Genomic DNA, 22,229 nt, shown 5'->3' with positions numbered 1-22,229 from the left:
GCTTGGCATGTCCTAAGCAGTCCCCTAGTGCTGGCGGGATCGTGAGACACTGTGGAGGTCCTGGAGTGGGGGGGGGGGGTATGACACAAAAGGGAAGATGAAGAGAAAAAGAAGTTGTTAGGATTTAGAAAAAAAATTTGGAATATGAGATAGATGTTGTGAAGTTATTGACTAGCTGACAGCCTGATTGTTTGATGAAATCTGTCTGAAACAAGAGGTTGACTCACAAGTCAGTTTGCATTGTAGGTGCTCCAGAGTTTTGGCTTGTAATTTTCCTGACAGTAAAATTTCATAGTCCTCTGTCTTTTCAGCTGCCTATCATATTTGCTCAGCCGAAAATAAAATGTTGGAAGTGATATATTTACGTTTAATCTGCAGCTGGCAGAGGAGGAATGATGCTCTGAGGACTTCCAGTGCAGGGATAGCACATTTTTAAAAAATAGGACAGTAAAGGCTTCTGCAGCTACATGGTGATGGGTTTGTTAGCTGGAGCTGTATTTGCATTTGAACATTGTTTTTGTTCACTTCAGTTCCAAGCACATCCCTTCACCTCGGTCTTTACCTCTGCTGTGTACCTGTGCTTTTTTCTTTTTTGCCTCTACAGTCCCCTTACAGCCAGCTCAGTGATCCTCCTCTGCTGAAGGAGGGTTCTCCTTGGTTTCCCTCTAATCTCAGCTTGCAACAGGTCACTTCAGATTAGTCTTTGGGGGAATGATTTCTTCCTTGTAGGATGTCTTAAGACCTGTAGTCCCTTCAGAAGCTCTGGGTCTCCTTGCTACCTGTGGATCTGGCCTGCAGTGCTGCAGTGTGGAGAAGAGATTCCCGTTCCTGTGCACAAGGACCCTTCTCAGTCCAGCTGTCAGGAATGCTGCTGTGCCAGGGAGGTTTTGCTTTGCTTCTGGCTTAGCTGTTGGGGCAGCTGCATGCTGGTGCTTAAAATAGGGATTCTTCCATTCTTTTTATAAAGGCAGATGGTCCTCAACCCTTGTGTTTGAGCTGCTGAGAGATGATTTGGGTCTCATCTGTTTCCTTGAAATGATCTTCTGCTCACTGAGAACACAGATGTTACTGCTTCCCCCCCACCCACGGCCCTATTCTCTTGATCTTGTAGGAGTTGCAACTTCTACCTCTTTGCAGATGTTAAAAAACATTTTTTTTGTGTTCTTTCCTGGGTTTGAGGAGGAGACCTGCTGGCTAGAGGAAGGTGAATTTGTTACAACACTCCAGCAGCTTCGTAGACTGATAACAGAAGCTTTGTGTTTTAAATTACAGCAAGATGTCCTGTGTTTCAGGATTGCAATCTTATTCCTATTGATGATAATGCTGTCCTTTGGAAAAAAGATCAACAAATTTTAACAAAGCAGTAAGCAGTTCAGTCAACATTTGTACAGCTTTGTAAAGATTTTCTGGAAGACCTAAGTGGCTTAACAGAACGTCGTGGGTAGAACAGGTTAGCCTGTGTCAAGATGTCCTTTGAATATTCTCTTGCATATCAAATTTACCCTGGAACAATAGTCTCAAGCTTTCAAAGAACTTGTTTTTCACTTTGCAGCTTGTTTCTTGTGCTTTCAGGTGTGCAGCCTATTTATTTGTACGCAACTACCATGGTGTGACTGGCCCCAAGCTTATAAGTTGTGCTTTGCCCAGACTTTCTTTTCTGCAATGCTAACTGTAATTGGTCTTAGGTTCTGTTGTACGTGCTTGATGTTTTTGTTTTGTTTGCACAATGTCTACAACAATGGAGTCCCTGTGCATGACCAGAACTCTAGGTTTTACCGGAATAATAACAAGAATTGGCCAGATCTTTTTGCTCTCTGATTAACTAGTGGAGATACTGAACATCATGGTCTGAATGCAGAAGACAGAAAGCATATTTTCTGAAGTTAGCAGTCCCACAGCTGCACACCTTTGCTGTCAAAGCAGAAAGGGCAGGGAATGACTTGAGATTCTAACCTTCCGTTTCACCTTTGAAGATGTTCTAGCCTCTATTTGCAACGCAGCATGAAGTAAAGGAAATCTTAATTGCTTCTGTCTTTGATAGGAGTGGTCTCCATGTAGTTGTAGAGCTAGTACTGGGAGTAATCAGGCTGGTTTCTGACATCAGCAGTTTGTTCAGTTGGTGTTAAAAATACAAGATGGGTCTGTGCTGAGTGCTGTTGAGATGTACAAGAATTGTGTGGAGCATTTCTTACAAGCACACTAGGGGATGTTCAGAAAAAGTTGTTTTCTTGCTGCAGCAATTTTGAGTTTCAACCAGTTTATCTCTTTTCTTTCTTTTTTTTTTTTTTTTTAACTTAACTGCAGATCAACTTGAACGTGTGTTCTTGCGTCTTGGCCATGCAGAAACAGATGAGCAGTTACAGAACATTATTTCTAAATTCCTACCCCCTGTTCTCCTCAAGCTGTCCAGCACACAGGAAGGAGTTCGTAAAAAGGTAAGAGTACGATTTACCATAATGGTATGTTGTCCTAATCAGGGAGAATGAAATGTATCATGATTTACTATACTTGGATATACTGTGGAGAAATTTACTCTTTGAGGAAAAGTTGTCCTGAGCCTGGGTTTATTACAGCTGTTAGGGCTTGAAGAAGAGAGTCATTGCTTGTATCAGCAAGGGCTTTTGCAGATGTGTGGCTTTTGCAGATGAGTGGTGGCTCCATTTGTTGCTGCTTGAGGCCAGCTAGCTATGAGTTAGCCTGAGATCAAGACTTACTGCCGTAGAGGCAGTTGCCATGGCTTCCAGGTTAGGACTGTTGTGCATCCACCCAACTTGTGACACACATGGAGCAAGCTTGCTTCTGCGTGCCAAAGACCATGAAGACATACTCATTGATGTAGTTCACTTGCCTGATAACAGGAATAGGAGCAAGGACCAAACAATTTTGAAGATAGAATTTGATATCTATCTGAAGGAATTCAGTTCCCTGGTATACAAGGCAGCTTTATCACAGGATGCATTCAGGTGCATATTAAATTCCACCTCCAAAACTGTTTGGTCCTTGCCTGGTTACAGGTGTAGGAGCAAGGACCAAGCAGTTTTGGAGCTGGAATTTAATATGTACCTGGGGAATTCAGTTCCCTATATTAGGTTATAGGATAAAAGCTCATCTGCACACCTGCAAGGGAGCACAGAGACACAATAGCAAGTGCAGAAACCTGTGTAACCTCCTACCCTAGCTGCTCCCAGGTCTGTCATAAGAGCCATCAGTGCATCAGAGGCCCATCTCTACAAGCCCAGGGAAACACAGAGTCACCGTGTCAGGCCGGAATGCAAGTTAAGGACTGAGAGGAAGGGACACCCTGTCCAGGTCCATCCCAGGGCTCTCTCAGGAGACCCTTAGTCCCACTGTCCAGGCATGAAACCCATCAAGATGAGTCAATGCCAGAATACCTTTTGGACTGAGAGGGTGCTACTTAGGGGTAGTGGACACAGTGGGATGCAGGGAAAGAGCATTCTGGGGTTGCACAAGCTTCCAATGGCATGTTTAGTGGAGGAACCAAAGGCAGGAAAAAGGATGGATCTAGGTGATTTGGGAAGGAGTGAGTGTGGGTCTCCAGGGGTGAAGCCCACTTGTGAATGTGTGCCTCTCCTGGCTGGATCTGCGGGCATGGAGCTGTGGCAGCCTCCCCTCTGCTGGGCTGCTGGGCCCAGCCCTAGTTCGCTGACACCATGTACTGGTCATTCCCCTTATTCCTGTGGCCAGGCAAGGACCAAACAGTGTTGAAGATGGAATTTAATATGAGCATGAAGGAATGCAGTGGTGTAGCTGTCTTCTGTAGCAGAGGGCTGAGCTCTTGTTTACTTGCAGGGGTTTTTTCCCAGGCCTATGTGCTTGCACAGTTCTTGTGCAATAGTAGTTGTGGGATTGCATGAGGGTGTGCTGGGTTTGTTTGTGTGTGTGGCAGGGTTTTTGGTAGCAGGGGAGGGGGCTATAGCGGTGGCCCCTGTGAGAAGCTTCTTGAAGCTCCCCTGGCTCCAGGTCGGACCCACCTTTGGCCAAGGCCCAGCCAATTAGCGATGGTGGCTGCACCTCTGTGATAATGTATTTCAGAAGGGGAACCTGGGAGGAGGAGTTGGAGGTGCAAGCAGGAGTTGTGAGGAGGACATCTATGCGAACACCAAAGAGGGGGATGCCTATGTGAACACAGGGAAGAAAAGAAGAGGAAGCAGGGGAAGTGTGACAGAGCAGAGACGTCCCCACCCTGTATCCTCTGGTGAGAGGTCCACAGTGGAGCAGATGCCAACCTGCAGCCCGTGAAGAACCCCATGCTGGAGCAGGTGGCTGTGCCCGAAGAAGGCCGGGACTCTGAGGGAAGAAACCCTCATTGTTGTAGTTTGACGCTCAGAGGACTGCAACACACGGGGGTGACCCATGCTGGAGCATCTCAGGAAGAGTTGTAGCCCATGGGAAGAACTTGCGTTGAAGAAAGTTTGTGGAGGACTGTCTCCTGTGAGCTCCTCCATGCTGGAGCAGGCGAAGAGTGTGAGGAGTCCTCCCCCTGAGGAGGAAGGAGCTGCAGGACTGACCGCATCCCCCTCCCCCATTCCCTGCCCCCTGTGCTGCTGAGTAGGGGGGAAGTAGAGAGATCCAGAGTGAAACTGAGCCCAGGAAGAAGGGAGGGGTGGGGGGAAGGTGTTTTTAAGATGTGGTAATGCTTTTCACTGTCCTACTCTGTCTGTTAAGTGTTGTCGTTAGTGTTTGAATTAAACTGATGTTCTTTTTCTTCCCCTAATGAGTCTGTCTTTTGCCCATGACCAGAATGGGTGAGCCACCCCCCTCTATCCTTCCCTCGATCCCGAGCCTTTTGCTTTATTTTCTCCTTCCTATTCTTGAGGGGGAGTGGGTGAGTGAGCAGCTGTGTGGTGCTCAGTTGCCCTCTGGGCTCAAACCATGACAGAAGTGATTGCTAAACCTATTGTTAAGGGCAGAAGAGATCTGACCTGGTCTGGGTTCTGGCAGAGGAACACCTGCTTGTGTTTCCTGTTTTGCCAGGATGTGACCATAAGAGGCAAATGGGGCAGCAACAGCTGAATATGAGATTTGAGCAGCGGATCAGAAAGCAAGGGATGAATTCTTGTCCCTGCAACTGTTGATCAGAAGGAGCTGCCTGGTGGTAGAGGTGGACCAGAACCTTTCTGAACAGAGTGCAGTCTTGGAGGGTGGTGGTGGAGGAAAAGAAGCTTTTTATAATCCCCTCTTTGTCTTGTAGAAATAGGGAAATTGTCATGCCTTCAGTAGGTTTGTGAGTAGATTTTGGAACCTGCAAGTAGCTAGAACAGAGATTTCTCTAAAAGTTCTGCACAAAACCAGAGAAGCTGTGGATGCCCAGAGAGGCTCTGGCTGCCCCCTCCCTGGCAGTGTTCAAGGCCAGGTTGGACGGGGGTTTGAGCAACCTGGTCTAGTGGAAGGTGTCCCTGCCCGTGACAGGGGGGTTGGAACTAGATGATCTTTAAGGCCCTTTCCAACTCAAACCATTTTGTGATTCTAAAACATGGTCCTGGCAGCGATTACATGAAAGTGGATCCGTAGATGTGAAGCTGTTCCGCTGTGCGGAAGGACAGATACTCCAGCTCAGATGGAGGGTTCTTCTGAATATCTGTGCACTTGAAGCTGTGAAGAAAGGCATCAACTACCTAGTGAAATTTCTTTAGGGTGTTCTTATATGATAATTTTTCCATGAACTGAAATATGTTGTCTCTATTTTTGGGAGTGTTGTGAGATTCAGGAAAGGGGAAGGACTACTCCTTTGAAAACTTAATTTTAAGAGGCCTCTCAAAATCACACACCATTCTTACTTATTGTAGTTCTTGTGTTAGAATGAATAATGAAATAAAACTTGTTTCTTCTTCTGCTTTCTATGTGTTTAAACTATTGATTTTTATCTGTACAAGATGATGATAATATTATAAGCAATTATAGCACTTCCCTGTACTTCTTGGTATTTGTCAAATTCATTGCAGTCAAGGAAATTACCCTGAATTCTGCTCTTGCCTTATCAGTGAAGGGAAACTGACTCTCAGACAGAGGGGAGGGAGAGGAAGATTGTCAGGTTTTAACTAATGAACATCGGTGAAAATTTGCTCTGGAGTGTATAGCGTGCACGTAAATCTGTTCAGCGTCCACATTGCCCTTTTCTGTTACTTACATCAGAACTCAGCTTTTCAATCTTCTACTTGTTCTTACTTTGCCATTAACGTTCTGGGAAAATGTCTTAAGAAGCCTGATGCATTTTCAAATGCTAATGACTCTTAAACACAAATACCTAGCTTTCCAGTGCTAATTTTGCCTGGTGGGCAGCAAAGAATGTGCCTATTGTTCAGCTCAAGCCTCAAAATCATGTTAAGGCAATGTAAGTAAAAGAAAAGCATATGCTTTTTTTACGTGAGCACTCAGATGATTGGAAAGCTAATCAAATAAAGTAGATGAAATAGAATGGAAAGAGGAGGACAAGCTCTTTATTCACCCAGTGAGTGACTATAGGCAACGACAAAACTCTGTTATCCCATGTCACGTCTGTCTCCTGCAGGTACTGTAGTGGTTAAAAAACCCCCCATCACCAACAACAAAAAGTCTCCATAGTTAATTGTGGTTTGAAAACTTACACCATTTTAATTGAATTGACGGTGTAGCTTTTGATAGTGTAGGTATATGAGCAAAAAAGAACATCTGTGTGTTGCCAGTATGCTGCTGAAGTGTAGAGCAGTACAGTTGTTCAAGGACTTCCTTTCACCCAACTTTAGAAGCACAGTGTAATTCATTCAATACACCAGATGGGTTGACTACACTCTTAATTTTACTCGCACTCCCCAGACTAACTTTCTCCTCAAGCTTGTAGTGCTAGAATGGAAAGGAGAAATTAAAATTCTACTTTTCCTTCCTGCTGCCTTAACATACTGCTCTGTTGGTCTTATCCCTGCCCTTAATTTTATGACTGACAGGTCAGTATTACTGCAACATTCAGTAATCTGAACTCAGTGTCCTCATACATTTTCGGACCTAGAATGTAGTCTAGCTATGTTGATAAGCTTGCAATGCCTATACCTTCTTAATCCATTTACTCTGAACAGGTAGTCCCTCTTCAGGCCGTGGTTTGACAGATGAGTTAAATTCAACTCTAGGATGTCTTCTGCCAAATCAATTATCCTAGCAGTGTCACACAAGGAACTAATCCAGGGTAAATTCACTCTGCTGCTTCAGATGTGCTCCAGGAAGTATTGATGCACCGTCAGCAGTTGTGCCAGACTGGATACTGTATCACTTGATGCAGCCCATGTGAAGCCAGCAAAAAACATAAGAAGCAGTCATACTCTGAAGTGCAGACATTGTCTGATTCCGGTCAGATGAGTACTGCTGGATGAGGTCCTTAGTGCACTGATTTGATATTAATGATTAGAGAAGCAGGACATGAGATAAACCCTCACGCATACCCAAATCCAGCCACATCTTTTTTCAATGTCCACCATGGATAATCTGAACAGGTTCCTCAAACTGTTAGAGTCATATGTTTTTCTTCCTTCACAAAAAAATGTGTGCAGACATTTTTTGTCCTCTCTAAAATAATGGGAATTTGTGACTGCTATTACAATAATTTTGCAGCAGCAAAATCTGATAGCTGTCAGCATTACTTAGTTTGTCAGCTTATCTCTGGTCTCAATCACATGCTTGTGGTCAGCTATGCAAGTTTCTTGGGATTATATCTGGGCATTATTTTCATAAATCATAGAATCATTCAGGTTGGAAAAGACCCTCGGGATCATCGAGTCCAACCATCAGCCCTACTCTACAAAGTTCTCCCCTACACCGTATCCCCCAGCATCTCATCTAAACGACCCTTAAACACATCCAGGGATGGTGACTCCACCACCTCCCTGGGCAGCCTATTCCACTGTCTGACCACTCTTTCTGTGAAAAATTTTTTCCTAATGTTTTTCCTTGTTTGATACCTGGTCATGGAGTGGATGCAAAGATGATGTTTTAGCTCATAGGCAGCTCAGCAAGCATAGGTTCTGCATTTTCCATGACAAACTTTAGTGACAGCAATTTAGCTGCTTTTTCAGCATACTATGACCAAGGTCATGAGCAATCAAAAACACAGAACAGCGTGCCCACCATGTCTTTTTGACTTGAATTGCTTGAAGTCAACATGAATCTAGGACTGGCTCTGTCTGATTTTACTGGAGCTGAGCTGATTCCATTTAATGTCACTTATATTTTTGCACCACCTTGCTTGAGAATCTGGTAGGGTTTGTAAGCAAGATGCAGATGTTCAGTGTACTTTTTCAGAACCTATTTTTTCAGAGTGGAAATTGTCTGTAGTTTTTCAAGTTCCTTCATTCAGTTACAGTATCTCATTTAGTGGATTTACAAGTGACACTTTGCTGATGCTGTGCTAAGAAACTACTTCATGGGACTGTAGAATCATGGGATAATTCAGCTTGGAGGGGCCCTCTGAAGGTCTCCAGAGAAACCTCCTCCTTAACACAGTCCATTACAAGCTCAGACCAAGCTGAAGGTTTTACTGAGATGGGTCTTGAAATACCTCGGAGGATATAGACTGCACAAACCCTCTGGGCCCCTGCCTCACTCCTTGAGAGTCCTCATTGTGAGAAAGTACCACTCTGCACTTCTCTTGTTTCAGTGCACTCTGGCCCCTGCTCAACTTGCTGTCCACCAGGCCATCCCCCCAGAGCTGCTGCCTGGCCCCACTGGCGTTGCTGCTGGGGCTCTGCCTGCTCAGAGCAGTACTGCACATTGCTCTTGCCTGACTTTTGTTGACTTCTGCTCTTGCCTGAAGGATTTCAGTTCCGTATTGTTCCACTCCAAACACAGTTTTCATACACTTATTTGATAACTTTAATATGGGTGGGGGGTTTTTTATTGTTTTCTTTGTTCTGTGTCAGGGAGTTACTCTATAACCACAAGATAGAGCAGCAATGCAGATTTCAAAGCCAGGCTCCGTTTTGAGGGATAGTAACCATGTAGAAAGAATTGGTCATCCTCAGTAATCATTTATTCCTGACACTTCTGTTGATGGAAGTTACTGATTGTGGCATGGATTCAAACTTTTTATGTGTTTGTCTTAACAGTGACTTGAGACATGTCAGAGTGGTTTCAGGATAACACAATGAATGATTGCTGTCATTTTCTTAGAGATTAAATGATCAGGAAGCTCAGGCCTGATTTGTTTGTAGCAGGCCTGCCTCGTGGACTAAGGATGATGTGTGGAGTCCAAAGTAGTAACATTAGTGATGGTTCTTTCAAGTTTTTTGTTTTCTTCCTGTCAGGTCATGGAGCTGCTGGTTCATCTGAATAAGCGCATCAAAAGTCGTCCAAAAATTCAGCTTCCAGTAGAGACATTGCTAGTTCAGTATCAAGATCCTTCTGCAGTGTCTTTTGTCACTGTAAGTGCCTGTTCTTCCAAGAATAGTTGGTGATTTACTTGTAACAAGCAGAATATTCTTTAAAGCTCCTGTATTTAGCTCTGTTGGTTTTTCTAGCAAGTATGTTATTGTCATGAGGTTGATGTTTTAAGATTTTGTTTTTAAACTAAACTCTATAGCCTGGTGTGGGTGAAACTTAGTTTCATAAAGGAGCTACACTTGATTCTCTTCAAATTACTGATAATTACTCTTGATATTTCATGAATGCATGAATTGTCATTGCTTGTATTGTAGAGGATCTAGTCATTGTTAGAAGCACCATTTTGCAAGCAGCTACCAATCCTTATCCTGATACGTGCAGGGTCGGGATCTTGAAACATCATGCAGGATCAGAGTCTTACTTAAAAAATCTGTATTTCTCTGAACACGTGACAACCCTGTTTTATGTGTTTTTAGGGCCAGGACCTTAGCTGAGCAAGAAAAGATGACAAAAAACTAATTTTACAGATGGGGAAACTTTACTCGAAGGTTTCATTCAATGTAGTTTAAAAAGTGAAAGTAGCTTAAAAATGTTTTTGTGAAACTATGAAGATAATTTTCATTTCAACTGTGGTAGATCTCTTGCAAATCACCATAATGAAAAAAAGTGATAAAATCAGAGGGAAACTTTCTGTCCTTCTCATTTGACTATTCAGTCTTATGTAGCATAAATGGAAAACGTAGTGTCTTACAAACTGTTGGAGAAATATTTAGACTTTAAACAGCAATAACATAGAAGTAATCTCAGATTGTCTTCAATCAAGTGGGATTATCCAGAGTTCACCTTTTAGAAATGGCCAGGGGCTTCTAGAGTGCATGTGTTCTGTAGAGCAGTAACAAAATCATCTTGTTTGAAGACAAACTTGACATAAACTCTGCTTTTGGCTGGACATGTCAAAAATCTGTTTTCATTCATGGATCTGAGTGATACATGTCGTTTTGTGCCGTGAGGCTTGATAAAATTTTAACAAGTGCCATCTACAAAGAAGTGTAATGCTTCCCAGTTCAACACTTCTTTCAACCAGGTCATTGAACACATGACTCTTATCCGGACAGTTCTTGGCTGGATTTGGATCAACAGGATAGTAGTTAGATCACTATTAGTTAGTTCACTATTCAGTATTGCTCTGCTGTGCTGTCCTGTCACTGGGTTCTGTTTGGATTACATTTGCAGCTTTTTAATTCTGATGATTTAGAAATATATTCAAGAGAAACCTTGGCTGTGCTGCTGACTTTGTATTTATTCAATATTGTTTTCTATTTTATTTCAGAAATAGGTAAAAGAGAACATTACATTTTCTTTCCTTGAAGCTGTGGCTCAGATAAAGCTGCTTTTGTTGAAATTGGCAGTGGATAAGAGAAGCTAGAGAGGGTTTTTTTGGGTTGTTGTTTTCTTCCTTTTAAAGTGGAGGCTCAGCAAGACCTACTCAGAAAACCCTTTCTGAGTAGGTCTTGCTGAGCCTCCCCTTTAATAGCTGTCAGTCTGATGAGCCTTAGAATTAAGAAACTGGTCTTCCAAAACATGCTGTTTCCAATACCCAATTATGTAACACAACTCACAAGAAGAGTTTAAAGAGCAGGTATTTCTTTTGCACTGTTGCAATACTGTGTGCATTTTCTACTCCTTTAGAATTTTACCATCATTTATGTTAAGATGGGATACCCCCGTTTGCCTGTGGAAAAACAGTGTGAATTGGCTCCAACTCTTCTTACTGCAATGGAAGGGAAACCTCAACCACAGCAAGACAGGTATAGCTACTTATTCTTGGAGTAAATTCTGTTGATGTTATTTTAGTAAAATAATTTGTATCAGTTGTTAAATGATTTTTTTCCTTGGTGACATCCTGATTGCTTAGGATGTTCTTGGCTTGTACAGTATGGATCAGCAATTCAGTAGTTTGGGTGGTACAAAGAATTCATATAGTCTAATGCTGTAATGATATACAGGATCTGCAGCAGGAGACTCCCTGTATGCTAAGAGGCCTGTGTTAGAATGGATATGCCTGCCCATATCCCCCATCCATCTTCATCAAATTCTGGTTTCCAGGCTGGTTACAGGTTGCCAGACCTTCAGTAAATAGCCTCTGTCCAGCAACGGGAACAGCAGTAAATGTCTTGAATTGGTCACTCTAAATTGTGAGATAACCAAAATTCCTATTCACGTGAAACACTAAGTTGTAATAAATAAAAAAAAAAACGCAGGAGGTGGAAACTGCTGTGTATTAAGAACTTCTAGAAAACTGTTAATTATGGACCTGCTTTTTGTTTACATTGAGATGGGTTTCTACCATGCTGGCACTGGAAAATGACATTAAAATCTTATCTTCATTCACTCTACATCACTGTGACAGTGTAAAGGTATTTTAAAAATGACCTTACTGAAAGGTCTTGCAGTAAAATCTTGCTTCTGCTCATGAGATGAGTGTGAAAATACTTCTGGGACCATGGTTTTGCCCTGTCCAAAAAGCAACTTCATGAGTGAAGAGAGCTTTGAGAAATCTGTCTACACTGGTATGTAACCAATGTATTAGTGTGCACTCTTTGGTGAAGCTGAAGAGTGTTGATCAAGTTCTGCTCTAGGCAGACTCAGATTTAAAACTTCAAATTTCTTACGGATGAGACAATCCTAGACTGTATTTTGTGGCATAATTACAATACATTGAAAGTCTGGACAAAGGCAGTGACTTTATTTCTCTAGATGTGTGTGTGTGCCTGCCCACAGACATATATGTTCTAAGTGCAAGTGCTAATTTGTCTTCTGCCTTCCGTTTTTAAGTACATCAGGTGACAAATAGAGGCCACTGGATTGTGAATCAGTTTAGCTTTTGTTAAGATTTTTTTTTGCTATTAAGGACCAGGTTTGTTGTTAAAGGTTTCTCTCTTGAATGTTAAGAATAAACAGGTGTGTTTTCTTTTAAATGGTTGCAGTAAATGTAATTGTTTTTCAGCCTAATGCATCTTCTAATACCAACCCTTTTTCACATGAAATACCCTGCTGAACCACTGAAAGCAGCAGCTTCTCCATTTAATCTTGCTGAAAAACCAAAGACTGTACAGCTGCTTTTGGACTTTATGTTGGATGTTCTTCTTATGCCTTATGGGTAAGTGAGAGTTGATACCAGTCTTCTCTGATATTGGTGTGTTCTTCATGTATGAAACATTACAAACTGCACCCTTGGAAACTCATTTAAAATATGCTGTTACTTCCTAGCTCAAATGAATCCAGTTATATGTTTCAGTAAGATGCCAAGCGTGTTCCTAATTTTAAGAATGGGATCACCATCTTCCTTATTTAACAAAAGATCTTTTTTCTGCTTAATTAGGTGTTATGCTGTTCTGTCCTTGACCTCTTTTGGAATCAAACTGAAGCTATGAGACGTGAGCTATCTGTTAAATAACTAAACCTTTAAAATAGAAGCCAGATCAAAATACGTGCTCATCTTCCTGCAGTTGAGTTTTAAGGCTTATTCCTCCAAGGTCATAAGCAAGTGTAATCTCTGAAAACTTGTGCTTTCCAGAATTGAACATTTAATAACAAGATTTGTCTTTCATCTGTCTCCTGATCAAAAATGTTTTAACTGTAATGGTGTGTCTTGGTGTGAGCACTGTTTCTGACAGCAAGAGTGATTTTTACAGAGCTACTTGAATTTACTGATCACTGCTTTTTAGGAATCTTCTGATGTCTAAAATCAATACTTTCTCAAAATCTATTTTCCACTAATTTTTTTAGTGTCTTTATATTGCTAGGGGAGCTTTTGCATTGAAAGAATATGAAAATAATTTTAACAGCAGAATACATTTATTTTTTCTGACAGTTCTTTGATTCCCATAGGATTTTTCTCAGTACCTAACTCTTGCTCACCCAAGTGGATTAACGTAAAGGCATGACTTTTAAAACAGTGAGCATGTGATGTTTCTCCATGTAGCTTTGCTGGAGACCATGCTCCCGTGAGATGTTTTGAGGGCCATTTCCTTACCATTTGAGTGTGTAGAGTCTTGCATCTTATAGATTAAAATGCCTAGCCTGCTCCTCTGTTCACAGCTCACACTCTTCAGTTTGCCCAGGTTTATGGTCTTAGCTTCACCCCCACACTTGCTGTGGCTGTAGCTTCAGCAGATGAAGTCCTTGGGCTTTGCAGTGAGATTTCACTTCCTTCTGTGCTTTTGTACTTCGGCCAAGCATGACAATTTTTAAATACTCAGACCACGAGGGTAAGGGTGAAGGTTTCATTTTCTTTCCAGAAGGTTCTCAGAGAGTGTCTTCAGCTAGCCTGTGGCTTTGGATGTCTGTCTCAAAAGTCTTGCTCCCTGCGGTGAGACTGTTTGCAGCTGTTTACAGCTAATTTATGCCTGGTAGAACTTGCTTTTTCATTGCCCAGTTGTGAATTAGCCTTGCCAGTCTGCATTCAGTAAAACAATCAGAAAGCCTAACTGTAGGGCTTAAAGCTCATATTCAAGTTCCAGTGTTTAAAGTTTTAAGTAATGAGACTTGGGATGAATGTTTATCCTTCTTGTTAAGACTGTTTACTTCCTTTTGTTGCCTGTGTGCTGAACTAAGATTATGGCTGTCTGGAGCAAAATAATTCTTGTGGGTCTCTGCACTACAGTTTTGATGCCTTCATGTGTTGACCCACTTCCAAGGATATAGGGAGAGGTGGAATGGCTTTTGTGAGAGTATGGAGGTACACACAGGGCAGCTAGACTAGCCAGTCTTCAAAAAGACTAAGATCTGTAAACTTCACCTTCATGATTTTTTGCTTTCCTTCCCTGCCCAGCACTAAAACTGTCATTTTCCAATACATTATCTTACTTATTTTTTATATCAAGGACTTGTTTCCTGCCACTTCATCGTGTTGCATATGCTTCATTATTTCCTTTGTTAGGTTTGCATTTTTCGTAGAAATCATACAAATGTTAAAAGCTTTTAGTACAAATTTCCTGAATGTAGTACTCTCTGAGTATTCACTTCTAATACTAAAGAGATCATTCTTTCTTGTTCTTAACCTGAGATAACTGTTTTCAGAAATGTCAGTGGGCCCTTCTCTTTCCTGAGGTTTGTATTCAATTATAATTGGCATAGCTGGTAGCTGAGTCTCAACTGAGCAAAATTGTATTATGTCACAGTCATGGGATTAATTAAAGAAGAATACATGAAGATGAACAGGTTATGTTTATTCCTCTGTTCCAGCGTCTAATTCATCTGGCAATGTGGGTTGTTAAAGCCTCTAATGAAAATCCTTTCCCACTTTTTAGGTTTGTATTGAATGAATCTCAGAGTCGACAAAACATGCCCTCAGCCCAGGGCTCTTCATCCAGTAGTGTGGGAGGTCCTGGAATTCCTCAGCCGCCTCCAGGGATGAGCTTTTATGCAGCCAAAAGGATAATTGGAGATAGCCCATGGACACCAGAGCTGCTGGAACAGGTACTTGCAGCTGCGAGGCTGGTCCGCTGTGAACTGAGAGTGGTAACAGGGACAGCTACAGACAGAGGGCCGGAGGGAAAATACATAACTAATTCTGACCAGGTCTTTAGTTGCCCTGAGGGAATTTGTTGAGGGGCTTCACATGATGGTTTAAGGAACTTGCAAGGGTGAGATGGGGTGGGAGGTGCCAGCAGTTGTCAGAGCTGGTTAGGAAGCAACCACAAGGGTAGCCTACTCTTTTTCCTCCTGAAGATAGTAAGGTTGCAAAACTCTTAATGTTGATGAAGCATTCCCTTGTAGCAGAGAAGTATCAGAATATCCCTAATTGTAATGCTGATACTTTGCCACAGGTGGCTGCTTTGACAGGAGGCAAGAGGAGGGTGCTACTAAAGAGATGGAGAGCATGGGAACTTCTCCATAGTGAGCAGAAGCCATTATTTCAGACAGCTGAACTGCTACAGTTATTGTAACATATGCTTTCTTGTCAATAACACTGCCTCTGCTTTCCCCAATGTTGAACAGTGTAAGCTGGGGATAGTGAAGTTCATTGAAGCTGAGCAAGTGCCAGAACTTGAAGCTGTTATACACCTGGTTGTAGCCTCCAGTGATACAAGACACAGTGTTGCCACTGCAGCAGACCTTGAACTAAAGAGCAAACAAAGGTACAAGTTTGGATGTTTGGAAAAGATGGCACTAGTGTTCCTAACAAAGCTAGCAGCAATTAATGTAGTGCTGCAGAGAGACTGTGCTCTGAAAGGAGGAAGGCTGCAGTCCCCTGCATACCTGCAAAGCTGCTGTGTATTCACACAGGGCTGGGATCACAGTCTTGCAGCTGGGAACATCATTTGGGTCCGGAGCTGACTGGTTTAGCTGTCTGTTTTCAATCATCTTTGGTATTGCTTCTGAGCCATTTTCTTACTCCTTTGTTTCCAAATTGCCCTCTGTGAATTATCGATGGTCAATAAGGCCATGGTCAATAAGTAAGTGATTTGCAACTTGTCAACTTGTCTATATTGTTTTTCCCAGAAAAGTATACTTTCATTTAATTTATTAAGCAAGTAAAGAGACTGTTATTGTGAAGTGGGGGAGTTTGGCAGCCACTGTTCTCTGCATTATTAAAGCCTTTGCTCTACTTCACCTTTCATCACCTAAAGACAATGCTTCTGTCTTAACCGTGGAGAGGCCAGAGTAATTGCTGTTGGTACTATTTGCTGAGTCACTGATTGTGCGAGGTTTGGTGGCTCATGTAGGAGATTTGGAGGGAGAGAGGCCTGCCTTTGAAATGTGTAGGTGGCTTCTGTATTACTAGAAGTTTAGGACTATTTAACTTCGAGTTGAATATGCAGTGTGAAACCTTCACCATTCAAGTCTATTCATGTGCCGCAATCGTAGCAGAGGAGATGATTGTAGTAAGTGACAACAGCCTGGTTAAGGAAGGCAGTCTCTCCTTTGCTGCTTGTCTGATCTTCCCCTTTGTGTTGGTATTCTTTGCTTGCAGAGGAAAATACATGTGTGGACAAAATGCATGTTAATATGCGATGTTGAATGTCTTTTATGAGAAATATATGTTAGTTTACAGCTCACTTGTTTGTACTTTGCTTTACTGAAAGAGATGGTTCTCTCCCCACATTTTTGAAGCATGCATGCTTAACTTTTGCTTTTCTGTGGGGTGTGTTTTGGTTATGTGTGTGTTCCAAACAGTCTCATCATTTGCTAGCATTAGATGGTTATCATGGGCACACAGGTTTGTTTGCGACCAAGATGAAATAGTCCTAGAATTAAAAATTACCCTCTTCTCTATTGAAAATGTCAAAGCACTGAGTTTGAAGAATGTGGAGAAGTTTGTTAACGGATGACTATTCTGTATTCAATCGATAGACTAGCATGGTTTATATGTTTTGTTTCAGTGGGAGAGAATGGATCAGGTAGGTTTCTCACAATTTATTTGGAATTATAGTGTCAGAATTTATAGGTGAAATTTGTAATCACTTCACATTCTTTGTGATTATATATTATGTGGATGTGGGAGGAGTGATTAGAATTCAAACTAGATCTGTTAAAACTCTGAGAAGAATATGAATATGATGTGAAAAGCTGTAAAACACATTTTAAAAAGTAATCAAAGGTCAGAATCATAACATGTTGGTGTTCAATGTGTTTTTTTATTTAGTTTAATTGACTGGAACAATCCTGCTATCATCAACAAAATGTATAAAGTGTATCTTGGGGATATACCACTAAAGACCAAGGAGGTAAGATTTGCCTTCAGAGTTGCATACGTGCTTAGCTTCTGAAGCTGTAATTTTAGTTGCCTTATTTTATTTCGAAGACACATATATATTTCTTAAATCTATCACTGCCTTTGATCTCTGCTTGTACTGAAGGTTTTTGTTATTCAGTATGTTTTTCTCTGTCCCAGTGTGTTCTGGTTTGCGGTAGAAGGTAATTTAGCTAACTTAAAAGTACTGCTGTCCAAAGATACTCTATATTATATCAACTCTGTTCCTGACAGGGATCCGTTCTGAAACCAGAAATGAAACGAGAGTCAGTCAGCACCCGTGTTAAATTAAAGATAGTTCCTCATCTTCTGCGATCCAGGCAAGCTGCAGAAACGTTCCCAGCTAACATTCAGGTAATGCTTATGTTCCAAAGCTGCTCTTCCTAATGAGCTTGATAACACAGCTCCTCCAATACTTAGAGGAGGGAAGCAGTGTTACTGATGACAGTATTTAAAGAAGAAGGGGAATTAGAAAACCTTTGAAATTGAAGCCAGGCACTCTCTGATCTGCTCTTTATTCCTTTTGGCCAGGTGGTTTATGACGGACTCTTTGGTGCAAACACAAACGCAAAACTGAGAAGTCTGTCCTTGCAGTTTGTGCATCATATTTGTATCATGTAAGTAATTCAGAGTGAGCACAATGTTTTTTAGCTATTTGCCTAGAAGCCACTCTGTTTACTAAATATATAACTGAACTAAGGGCAAAGAAGGGGTACTAAAACGGGGTTTTTTCCTTAATCCTGAAATCTGTGTGTGAGTATGCTTGCACACATTAAGCTGTGACTTCTCAGTTTAACAAAGTGGAGAAAAAGTGATACTGAGAGAAGGTACTTTTAAGGAATGCAAAGGATAATATTTTCTTTGTTGGTGTCTCTAATTGCAGTTGTCCAGAAAGTAAAATAAAGCCATTAGGCCCAATGCTTTTAAATGGACTTACAAAGCTGATCAATGAATACAAAGAGGTAAGATGAAAGGTTCTTTACTATAGAGCTATAATTCTTCATATGAATATATGCAAAAGACGAATACCTTTATGATGGAAATCGATAAATCCCTTTTTTGTAGTTGCCTGAGATGGCTATTGAAGGATATTTTTTAAGAAATTTTGTTGGAAGAGAAGCAAATACTTCAAAAGGCTATACAGGAAGAGTATTTTATTTGTTTACCAGCTATGGATAGGTGCTTGGACACTCTTTACAAATTCTCAGGAAATAATAAAAATCTAAAGAGTGAGGCCAGAGTAGCATCTAGCTGCTGTTACTCATTACTCTGGAGCACACAGGGGCCTCAGGTCCAGTCATATACCCCGTTGTGATAAGCAGGTGTATACACCTGCTTGTAATACCTTCCATCCTGTGTGCCCAGGGATGGTATTGCTAGGGGAAGGGTGTTGCAAACAGAACTGCAAATGCCAGTCTGGCCTGAAGAGGTCTTTCCAGTGCCATTTCAGAAGGCAAATTCCCCATGATATTCCTACATGTATGTTAGAAGGGCTGATGTTGCAGACCACCTCTTCTGCAGCCTTGATCCTCTTGCTTGCTCATTTGAACTGTTGGATGTGACCTTCTGGCCTGAGTCAGTGTTTGAACGCGTGAGCCTCGCCTGCCATTGCAAAGGGCATGAGAAAGGAGCGTTCAGGAGGAAGTAAGCCAACGTGCTGCGTTGGTCATCTGCAGTATCCATTGTGCAAACAGCTCCTTTGTGTAAAGCTGCTGTTTAGGGCCAGTGGAAGGTTTCTGTCCCTTTGCTACTGTTTCATGTACTTGCTGAATATCCTTAGCTGTCCCTCTTGAAATAAAGTGTTATTAGCTGAGACCAAAAGGGAGATTTGCATTTCCTCACCATTTGTAATTTTCTGTTTCTTGTGGAAAAGCATGCTCCCTCTGTTCCTATGTAATCCTTTTATTCTTGGATATGATTGTTTTATGTTCCAGGATTCCTTGTCCACGAAAGCTTGTTTGAGCACTTTGGAGACAGGATTTAAAGTAAATGTTTAATTATAAAATATAGGCCTTTGTGTATTTCTGGTTTTGCTGAATTTTATTTATTGTTTTATCATTCAAGGATTCAAAATTGCTGTCAATGGCATATTCAGCGGTTGGAAAGCTCTCCAGGTAACTGAAGCACCATTTAAGCAATGGGACTTGCATAATTTTTCCAGAGTAATCTGTTAATTTATCAGCAGCAAGCTTTGTGCCACCTGCCAGTTTTGCACTTGAGTGTACAGTGCAGAGAAAAGCATTCTTCTTGTGACATCTTCAGAGGTGTAAAAAGAAATACGTTTTTAGCTGATAGCTTCTCTAGCAGTGATTAATAGCAGCTCATGAATTATGCACAGAATTTAAGAAATGGTTCCACTTTCCGGATTGCCAGAGACATAAATTTAAGGAATGTACAGCAAAGACCAGAGGGCATGAAGCTAGACAAGTGTTATGTACAGTGGTATGCTGGTGATCTAAGCGGTTGTCCATAGATTATCTCACTTTCCAAACTGTGTTAAAGGGGAGTGTGAGGCTCCGTGGTGGAAATGGGTTAGATAGAGCAAACTTTCTGTGCTGGCTTTGTTTTTTCTGACAGCTAAAATGTGGGATGAGGGGAAGACCAATGAAATGTGAAGCATTTCAATTTAAAAAAGCAAAAACTTCATGAATTAAAATATCTTGTTTCAGCCGAATGCCTCAGCTCTTTACCAAGGATATAGCACTGGTACAGCAGTTTTTTGAAGCTTTATGCAAGGTGGGTACTGACAGGGCTTCGGGAAATCATTAATATTTTGTGCTGGTTTTGCTTAATTCTTGTCCCTGCACACTGTAAAGTGAAAACTCATTTTTGTACCGCAGGAAGATGCTGATACTAGGCTTGCCATTCAGGAGGCCTTGTCTATGATGGTTGGAGCATACAGTAACTTGGAAGGAGCCCAGCGTACCCTGATGGAAGCTCTTGTAGCTTCTTATTTAATAAAGGTATTTTCAGTGGAGTCAAAATTAAATCCCTTAAAAAAAGAGCTATTCATTGTTTTCCTGTTCCCTGACACTTCCTGTTTATACTTTTGGAACAGGTCTCCCTTTTCTTACTGAATGTATTGGTCTGTCTGGGAGAAGAGGGGGTGTGTATGCTCAGATGAAATATTTTTAATATGGTACAGTGACTGCAAGAAGGGTGACAATGCAGTTTTCTATTTGTGTTCTGCTTGGCAAAGAAAGAGAGCCGTTGCGATTGCGCTGTATGTTTCTCATAGTTTCCTCCTATGAAAACTCTGAGAAGTAGATGCTTCAAGGACAGTGCCTTGTGAAAGAAGAGTTTGGTAGAAAGGATCATTCGCTGCTAAGTGGGGATTTCAGTGTGCTGTGTGATGTCTAACATTATAAGGCACCTGGGAACCTCCCCAGGAACTCAGCCTTGAGACACTGATCCAGAGGAAAACACACTTCACTGACTCTCTTACTTTACTATGTTGTTTGTGTTCGGAATTCCTCAGAGGTCTGGGTTTTCAGAAAGAGTGTTTTTTCTATAATCTGTGTTTGCATGGGTACTCAGGATGACTGTGGAGGTATATGTGTTTCTAGTGATTGCACTAGTAACTGTGTAGGAGACTGTTTTCATGCTGATGACTCTTTTGCCTGGGTGCTTAAGCGATCTAGGACTCCAGGCAATAACATTTGGAGATTATCTGAACCCAGCAGAGAGAATGACCACCCTAAGCTAATGTTTCTTTTCCACCTCTGGCTGTGCTCCTCCTAAGCGTGGCTCTGTTTTGTGTGTATAGATGATGTATGTCATTCTTCATTTCGAAACTGCCTGGATGAGGCAGTTCAGATGTCTAAGAGTTAGTGATAACCATGATTTATGATTCCCCAAAATGTGGATTTATTTAATTAAACTTTTCATTCTCCACTTGTGTACATATGAGAAGCTAGTTTTTCTTTTCCCTGTCTCTGGCCATATGAAGAGTTAGCAAGAACAGTGTCTCAGAATGTCTAAACTCTTGACTCATATTGGTACCAGAGGACAAAACAGATGACTGATGATTTACAAATGGTGAGTACAGGTCATTAGTGTGTTCATTTAAAATTCAGCCATATGTTTGTGTCTCTTCTCTTTAAGCCCGAAGTTCAAGTACGTCAAGTGGCTGTGAAATTTGCTAGCACGGTATTCCCTCCAGATCATATCCCTTCCAGATACTTACTCCTGTTAGCTGCAGGAGACCCGTAAGTTGTTTTCCTTTTTAAGTTATTTTCATATATATATATACACACTCGCACACACACAAATATATCTATTTGCATCCAGTGTATATTTGGATGAAATACAAATGCATATATATCTGTGTATGTGTGTACGTACATAAAAACTCACTCACTGAACATCAAGTATGGTAATCTGGAAATTAACCTTTACATAGGGGCATTTTTGACAGTTCTGTGGTGAACTGTTAAAATGCCTTATGGTAGTCTTTGACTTGTATTCTTTTTCTTGTTTCAGATGAACTGCTGTCACTAAAGCACTGCGTGTTAATGATTAATTGCAATTGCAAATTATTTTTTCCTGTCAAATTCTATCAGTCTGTTTTTAGCTTGTGTTTGCGAAGAGTAAGGAGCATGCACTTGTGAGTGTTACCGCTCTCTGCTGAGAAGTAGTTGACTCATTAAATTACAGTAATAATGTCATTTGCAGTTTTCTGTTACTGCAATTTAAGTGGTGGGTTTTTTCCCAACTTTTAATTGCTTGATTTTTGATGTGAGTAGGTATTGTGTAACTAAGGAAAGCTAAACAGATCAATTTCAACAAACTGCTCTGTCATTGCATTGTCAGCACTGTTTCAAGAGTTCATCTTCTGCTAAGTAGATAGCAATAAACCTGGTAGGTGTCAGCTGAAGCTTGAATATAGGAAGTGATGGGGAGGAGGAGCAGATAGGAGAAGAAGGATGTGGGAACCAGGAACTGATGGTGAACACTAGCAGGATGTACGAGGAGCAGAAGTGGGCTCTTTTGCAGAGGCCACTCATCACTATCCTTTTTCTTCGCCCTCTCTAAAATAAACAAATCATTAAAAATTATAATGCAAGCTTTTTTCCCCTTCCTTTCAAAAAAAACCCCTTATCATTTA

The 22,229-nt window shown here is 41.3% G+C and overlaps 1 protein-coding gene across 4 annotated transcripts in view; it reads left to right on the top strand.

The window, feature by feature from the left end:
• The window catches only part of ECPAS (Ecm29 proteasome adaptor and scaffold), a 68,421-nt gene that overhangs the window by 7,171 nt on the left and 39,021 nt on the right, over positions 1–22,229 (top strand). For 3 of the 4 annotated variants that reach the window (XM_074813706.1, XM_074813704.1, XM_074813703.1), the window contains 14 exons: positions 2,305–2,435; positions 9,288–9,404; positions 11,053–11,171; positions 12,371–12,523; positions 14,676–14,844; positions 15,367–15,506; positions 17,015–17,096; positions 17,357–17,476; positions 17,654–17,739; positions 18,006–18,084; positions 19,187–19,236; positions 19,792–19,858; positions 19,963–20,085; positions 21,227–21,330. In XM_074813706.1, the coding sequence (XP_074669807.1) occupies positions 2,305–2,435; positions 9,288–9,404; positions 11,053–11,171; positions 12,371–12,523; positions 14,676–14,844; positions 15,367–15,506; positions 17,015–17,096; positions 17,357–17,476; positions 17,654–17,739; positions 18,006–18,084; positions 19,187–19,236; positions 19,792–19,858; positions 19,963–20,085; positions 21,227–21,330 (1,540 nt within the window). Of the gene's footprint in view, positions 1–2,304; positions 2,436–9,287; positions 9,405–11,052; positions 11,172–12,370; positions 12,524–14,675; positions 14,845–15,366; positions 15,507–17,014; positions 17,097–17,356; positions 17,477–17,653; positions 17,740–18,005; positions 18,085–19,186; positions 19,237–19,791; positions 19,859–19,962; positions 20,086–21,226; positions 21,331–22,229 lie in introns of those variants that run through there. The other variant, XM_074813707.1, reaches the window with a different exon arrangement.

Source organism: Strix aluco, chromosome Z (assembly GCF_031877795.1).
Source record: "Strix aluco isolate bStrAlu1 chromosome Z, bStrAlu1.hap1, whole genome shotgun sequence".
In the NCBI taxonomy this organism is placed as follows: Eukaryota; Metazoa; Chordata; class Aves; order Strigiformes; family Strigidae; genus Strix; species Strix aluco.
This window is presented reverse-complemented; position numbering and strand designations above follow the sequence as displayed.